At 37.9% G+C, this 7,696-nt stretch overlaps 1 protein-coding gene across 1 annotated transcript; it reads right to left on the reverse strand.

The window, feature by feature from the left end:
* Window positions 1-28: 28 nt before the first annotated feature.
* On the reverse strand, window positions 29-3,595 carry LOC110376557 (mitochondrial thiamine pyrophosphate carrier). Its single transcript, XM_021335057.3, has 5 exons — window positions 3,230-3,595; window positions 2,877-2,971; window positions 2,419-2,614; window positions 1,964-2,185; window positions 29-644 (listed from the first exon to the last, which is right to left on the reverse strand). Exons 1-5 carry the CDS (start codon window positions 3,455-3,457, stop codon window positions 414-416), a joined length of 972 nt encoding a protein of 323 aa, XP_021190732.1. The 5' UTR covers window positions 3,458-3,595; the 3' UTR covers window positions 29-413.
* Between the last annotated feature and the right edge of the window lie 4,101 nt (window positions 3,596-7,696).

A 7,696-nucleotide genomic window follows, 5' to 3' on the forward strand; every position in this document is an offset into this window, starting at 1 on the left:
TTTTAATTTTATCCCTTATGGTAAGAATCGTCCAAGAAACAGCATACACTGTAAAACTGACACAAGTTCAAGTTTCAAGTACTATGTACCTAAGTATGTCTTCCAAAAGAACAGTAGAATCATGAACCATTCATGAATTATTAAAATGAAAGATAAATAAAACCATAGGATAGTACTTATTCTAAACTTATGTTTGATTCATTAAAATAATTTGTCAATAAACTTACAAAAATACAGTACAACACCAACGACCTCAATATAAACTAGTAAATATACCAAACTAAAGTTTGTTCAATGACATTACAATGGACTTTCACGATAACAACACGCTACATTTTACTTATCCGTGATAGCTTGAACATTACCGATGAATTATCATACAACGTAAACACAAAGACTGGAGGATGCAAGGCTCAGACGGCGAGCGAGTTGAGCTCCCGGGTCGCGTAGCAGATGAGCTCGTAGGTGGTGAAGGCGACGACGCTCGTCATCTGCGCCTTGTACACGGTGACCGTCCAGCCGCGGAACAGCCCGCGGATGCCCTCGTACTTGTACGCCAGCAGCAGGCACTCGAACAGTTTGGTGCACTTGATCAACTTCTGCGATTGCGTCGGCGTCTTGTACTTCGTGTTAGTTCTGTGGCTCTGGAAACGTTTAAACGCTAGTAACTCTCAGATTAAACTAACATGAGGCAGGAACTAAACAAAGCTGTACCTATTACCAAAACTACTTATATTTATCATCATCATAATTTAGTTCAGCAATGTTGAGGTTGGTCTCCACCTCTGAATGAATGCGGCTGACGACTGGGGCTTTGAGTGAGAGCCTCACTTCTACAACCGAGTGAAATCAACAATTACTCAATAGAAAGAATATTTCGCGTGGGTTGTGAAATATTTTGAGGAACCAAGTTACTAAGACATGGTTTCTAAGTCCAGCTATAACTGTTTAAATAAGAAATTAATGTCTCAACAATGGTGTTAACAAGACAACACAATAAAGCAGTAAATCCACCATTCTTACAGCACTTGATTGTGCATACAAAGCGTAGGAGTGCCCACTAGACCTGCTGCACTCTTGTAGCTACATACATGATTATCTCTGAAGCAGACAGTTGAAATCGCAGTGTTTATCAGCTAGGAAGTCCGGCGCTTACTGCCAATAATCACAATGTATGTGTAGCTGTCAATAATCTAGTCGGACATGTTTCACAAGATTGTCGTTACATCACAAGTTCCTGCTTCGACAAAAACCTCGAGTATTCGTGTTTAAGAGAAATGGGAGAAAACGGTCGTTTATCCGTTTGGAAAAGTTAATTACCTATGTAGTTTTTTGTAAAATCTATGATAGTATTTACCTAAGTATAACATTCAAAACTGTTTGTACGGACGTAGAATAACGAAGGTTGCATTCTATCACGGGAAACTGCTTTGTGTTAACATATTCTCTAAGACCAGATTTATAATTAGCGTCTATATTTTAAGCATTTACAACATGAGATTCAGCGCCTATGCAATATCCAACGAGTAAATAAGGCTCGCGTCTTAAAGTGGTAGAATGCTGAGAGACAGCTGTAGCGCCTACAATAAGTTCACTAGCATCGGAACAACGCGCGTCGGTGAGCGCACCACGCTAGGCGCTATTATTCAAAATGCTAACAATAATATAATACAAACAAAATGCTAATGTACTAAACGTGTACAGTCTCACTAGATAACCAACAAAAAACATTCAACCTAATACATACTTTGAAAAACAGCTTCCCAGCTCTAGCTAGACTGTTCAAAGCTGAGTTGTAGGCGGCTTGCAGTCTGCATACTAGGTACCTACTAACCGAGGACTGATGAGTACCTACTAGTGTATTCTCGCTGCCTATTTAACCTTCTCCACCCATTACCCAATCCTAACTCCTAGGCAATACGATATTCGTAACTATAACAAATATAGTACAATAGAAACAAACCCCAATCTGGAGCCTCCGCTTGGCCAGGTCGAAGGGGTAGGTCATGGACTTGGAGACGAAGCCGGCGGCGGAGCCCGCGATGGTGCTGGCCAGCATGATGTTCTGCGGGCGGTGCTTGTTGCCCTTGCTGCACTCCCCCGGGGGACACGGCGTGAACATGCGCAGGATCATAGGCTGCACGAAGTTGAACACCGAGAATGATATTCCAACTTGGGGACCCATCTGGAATTGCGCAAACAAAAATATGTTTTCTTTTTTAGCGAGTGAGTTGCAGGTTTGATGAAGTTACGAGTCCTCCAACTTGACGCATTATGTTTTTGAAACGCCTCCCACTTTGAACTACCATTTTATTTTTGTCAGATCAAGCTACAATGACTTATCCAATAGTTTCTAGCTGAATGTTGATGACACAAAGCTGTCATGTCCAGCAAGCACGCGTGAAGGTGTGAGCTCACCTGCAGCAGGGAAGCGCTGAGCCCCTCGTAGAAGGCGAAGATGCCGCCGTACCGGTAGACCGCGGCGGCGCCTCGCAGCACGCTGCGGTACTGGTCCTTGACCAACATCTGTCGAACGCGGATCACTTCCAGAGGTATCACTATAGTAGTACATACACACCCGGCGGCTACACCACAAATGAAGTGTTCTACATTTCTGAAAAAAAAAAATAACAAACTAAGCAACGATGATGAAAAAAAATATAAACTACTGATTCTTCAAAAAGTTCGCCTGAAATATGTTGTTTTTAAAAAGAGTAACCATGAAGTTTCTTGCCCGTTCTTCTTTATAGGGAACTACTTTTGGAATGGGCAACTAGAATCAAACTAAGTTATATTTTTGACGTTCAGAAGTGCTTGTAAAGGCCTAAATGAAACAAATAATTTGACTTTGACTTATGTTGGACATAAATAGTTACCGAAAGCGCAACTCATGCGCGGCCAAGCCGGCGACGAACTTTGTAGTGAGCTCGTACACGTAGAACTGACTGCTGACGGCCAGTATCGAATGGAACTGCAATGCAAACAAACGTACGTGCAAAGCATTTATGTAAACACTCACAACTCCTATCATCCTTGTCTGCTTTTTATTGTACCCCAAAACTATCCGTCATCCTCAACTCCCATTGATTTCTATCTGACATCTGCGTCACAACTGATAATATAACAATCAGGATTCCTCTCTTTGATCTAGAATCCGGATCCCAGCGGTAAAGGAAGGCGTTGTGGTACCTAACAATTTACTTTAGAAAATAAATAAAAAGTCGCATACCTGCCCCAATACATGGCCGTGCCAGAAGGCTGTGACTCCTTCCTCCCAGAATATCCTCCTGGCGACCCGGTACACCACGTTCTTGCGTTTGGGTTTCCTCTGCAGCTGGGATCTGATCTTGATGACATCCATAGGCTGGGTGATGAACCTGGTTGTGACCCCCGCAAAACAACCAGCGAACAGTTTCTCCTTCTGAGTCATAGAATCCTTTGCGCTGTACCCGACCATGTTAAATGTAACATGATGGGCTCTCCTGGGTATAAAGATCGCATCCTATTATCATGCCATTAATTTATTGAATTATTTAACTTGAACTTGACATAATTTTGACACAATGGTGGCAAAAATCAATTGACATATGTATATTCTAACGATAGACAAGAACATCGATACAAATTATTTGTCACCATACGTTATCTGTGACAAGTAGTCATACTCCTTGATGCTAATCGCAGAAGTGACGCGACTGGACGCGACGCTTTGACTCAGATTTAACTTTAACCCACTGGTGAAGCGTCAATGCCGTTTTTCAATTAAGATATATTCTAAATAATAAATAAATTTAATTATTTCGTTTTCCCTCATTACAAAATATTATTATTATGCCCCTGTGATAGCGCCGGTGCTCGAGCCGATAGTAATGCCCACAGCGTTGCCATCGTCTGCCATAGACGCAGCTAAACGAAGACAGGTTTCCGCCTGGACTAGAGAAGGTCTACCGTAGACCTGTCAAATATTCTAGCTAGGTACCTTTTTACACGCTTTTTATTAGCTTCACCTGTATGTTTGTAGGTTTGTAACCGACTTCTTTGGGCGCGATTTTGACCCACTTTAAACGGCCAGATTTCGTTCAAACTTTGTAGATTTATTGAGGACCGATGACAATACACTAATTTGATAAAATTATTCTATTTTTAACCGACTTCCCAAAAAGGAGGAGGTTACACATACACATCGATTACTCCGAGGTTTATAGACCGATTTACGTGATTCTTTTTTTGTTCGACTCGGAATAGCTGCCAGTTGGTCCCATAGTCATCAGGTCAGGATCTGATGATGGAAACCCTGAGAAATCGAGGGCAACCTTCAAAAGTTGTAGGCATACATAGGGTAAAAACTTGACACTCAGGTGTACGCCTAAAAGCACTATTCAACTGTGAAGATTTGGAGCTGACCTGATGATGGAGACCAGAGAGGGTCGAGGGAACTCGACAACTGAATATGTAAACTATCTCGTGTTTGGGCTTAAATTATTTGTATTGACAAGACCTTTGCAACAGTGAAGGTTTGGAGCTGACCTGATGATGGAGACCAGAGAAAGTCGAGGGAACTCGACAACTGAATATGTAAACTACCTCGTGTTTGGGCTTAAATTATTCGTATTGACAAGACCTATGCAACAGTGAAGGTTTGGAGCTGACCTGATGATGGAGACCAGAGAAAGTCGAGAGAACTCGACAACTGAATATGTAAAATACCTCGTTTGGACTTATTCTTTGTATTGATGAGAACTTCCCACTTGTATGGATAGTGACAACTATTCGTATCACTGAAAAGCTTTAAATAAATAACCTTTTTACAAAAAAATTAAACTGACTTCCCAAAACACTAAAAAGCAAAAAAAAAAAACTAATTTTAGGTGCATCGGCCTAGAAGTCGGTGGCAAAATTAACTTAGTAACATCCATTAGACACCGACTTCTAGGCTTTTCAAAAAAAAAAATATTTAAAAAAAGCGTGGGGTGCTTTCTAAGATATTATCGAAATGAAAATCACTGTACCCATATCTGTCAATAAAATATTTATAACTATTGACACCATGCACCCCACGCTTTTTTTTTAATATTTTTTTTTGGTATTCACACTATTATTAATTTATTATCACGCTTTTTTTTTAATATTTTTTTTTGTATTCACACTATTATTAATTTATATTCATTGACATTTTTAACACTGTTTTCTTAATTTAAATTCATTAAAATTTATTTTCTATTTTATAGTTCGTTTTTCTATAAAAAGCGTGTTTTTTTGTTTTTTTAAACTATTATTTTTTATCCTCCCATTCCGTTGAAAGATTGTGCATTAATCGCCAAGCTTGCTCAATGCGGGTTGGTGATTTCAGACTTGAAAGTCCAGGTTTCCTCGAGATGCTTTCCTTCATATTTAATCAGTCATTTTTTGTCCAAGATATAATAAGAAAATACATACAAACTTAGAAAAGTTGCATTGGTAACATGTTATTATGGTTATTTGGCCAGTGAATTCAGTATAGGTATTCAATTCTTTGTCCCACAGTGTTCATTTTACCGCTGTAATGATACTTTTAAAGATGTTCGAATAAGCATATTATTCTCCTAATTCCACTATCAATTGCTCGTGGATGGAATTGGAAAAACAAGCCAATTTGGGCTGTCAGCGCCTTAAGGAAGTTAATTGTCTAAACCTATTTAAACAGAAATTATTAATTTTACTTTTACAGAAATGTTATTATAGCGTGAAAGAGTATTTAAATGATAAAACTCTGTGATATATAATTGTACCTATAAGTAGCGAACTAATAGTTATGTACCTTGTTACGTTAGAGTAGATTTAAGTTAAATATTGTTATTAACAATAAGTACGCCTGCTCATGGCAGACTATGGTTAGAACTGGATAACTACAAACTTACAACTAAGTGCCTATATACAAATCAATGTTTGTTTCTTTCTTTATTAAATATTTTAAACATTTCTATCCAAATAAAATGCCGAAAATATTCGTTACAGTTGTTTGCAAACACATTTGTCATAGTTATCGATTTTTTGATTAGACAACAATGGAGCGACAGTTCATTAACGAACCTTTGATTACTTGCATTACAGATGGAGTTACTCTCTCTGCTTCTGCTGGGAACGAACACAATATGTGCAGTGACACGAGCTGCGCCTTGCATTGCCAACAACTATAAGGTGACATCGATACTTAACAATCAACCCATATAAGGCATTCTTGGCATATTTAAATACCTATGTAAATGTCTGTGTAAATATATAACATAACCCTGTATATGGTGTATAAGATTGTATATATTAGACTTACATTACATGTCAAAATTCGCATCCTTTTACGATCAGTTTTTCTATGAGAGTACAACGCTTAGCGGTTCATTTAAATAATAATGAAGCTAAAAATGAGTATTTGTTTGATATGTGATAAGCTGTGTGCAGTTAATCAATAAAGTTAGTTTTTATGATATCGGTATCAGTAATAGATTAGTCAACCTCCAAAGGATAAACTGAAATGTTTTTACTGCTTAAAGCTATACAAGTATATCTCTATATAAGTACAGAAATTATAACCAATACGCTGTATAGTATAGTCAAGTAATATTTTCTTTTAGTTCTTCTCGAGTTTTCAATGGTTTTCAATTAACAAAAAAAACTGTCATCATCATCCTCCGAGCCTTTTTCCCAAACTATGTTGGGGTCGGCTTCCAGTCTAACCGGATTCAGCTGAGTACCAGTGCTTTACAAGAAGCGACTGCCTATCTGACCTCCTCAACCCAGTTACCCGGGCAACCTGATACCCCTTGGTTAGACTGGTGTCAGACTTACTGGCTTCTGACTACCCGTAACGACTGCCAAGGATGTTCAATGACAGCCGACAAAAAAAACTGTCATATTATTTTTAAAAATATACTTATATAAATATTAACCTGTCAAGATTAACTTATAATTATTTTTATTGTTAACTTCTTAAAGAAGATGTACAAGTGATCGTATCATATTCATATTTTTTGTTGAAATTGCTTTTATTTTCTTTGTTTCTTTATGTAATAAATACCATCTTCTTAGTTTATAGTTTTTCTTTCCTTCACTCCTATTTCTTTCTTTCTTCTTTTTCCTTTATTCTTCTATCGTACCTATATTACTAGGTAGAGTTTAATTATTTGAATGCCTTATCTTTGTTTTTATTTTTTATTTTATTCTATTTTATCAATACTGTTTAATAATGTCGACTGGGAGTGGCAGCGCACACTTGACCCAATCTTTAAAATGGCATAAATTATGTAACTCCTGTTGGTGTTGTGTGACTCCTGTTGGCAATCCTGATAAATACATTTAAGACAACTAGATACTACTACTACTACCACGGACTCAACTTAAAAACTACTGTGATGAAGCTTCACTAATGTAGCCTAAACATTAGAATCATTATAGACTACGTCACGTCTTGGAAGTTGGCTTTGCGCGGAGACCGCGGGCATCAGCTAGTTTTAATATAAAGACAATAGATTAACTTACAAGGGGGTGTAATGCCACAAAATGGCCGTTATTCAATTATTATTGATTGTCGTAAATAAAGTACACAATAGTAATCTACTAGCCAGCTACGTTAATAGATTGCAAACTAATTTGATGGCGCTTTGTTATGAAGGCCGGCGAAAATGGCCCTTGTGTGTTTAGTCGAGTTTTTTTTATAAACTTT

This window comes from Helicoverpa armigera, chromosome 1, assembly GCF_030705265.1.
Source record: "Helicoverpa armigera isolate CAAS_96S chromosome 1, ASM3070526v1, whole genome shotgun sequence".
Taxonomy (NCBI): domain Eukaryota; kingdom Metazoa; phylum Arthropoda; class Insecta; order Lepidoptera; family Noctuidae; genus Helicoverpa; species Helicoverpa armigera.

Excerpts from the sequence above, each read along its gene's own strand:
- LOC110376557 (XM_021335057.3), bottom strand. The coding sequence starts at position 3,457 with ATGGTCGGGTACAGCGCAAAGGATTCTATGACTCAGAAGGAGAAACTG. Across the intron at positions 2,615-2,876 it reads GCGCATGAGTTGCGCTTTCG|AAATGTAGAACACTTCATTT; the intron begins GTAACTATTTAT and ends TTTTTTTTTCAG. Across the intron at positions 645-1,963 it reads AGCGGAGGCTCCAGATTGGG|AGCCACAGAACTAACACGAA; the intron begins GTTTGTTTCTAT and ends AAACGTTTCCAG.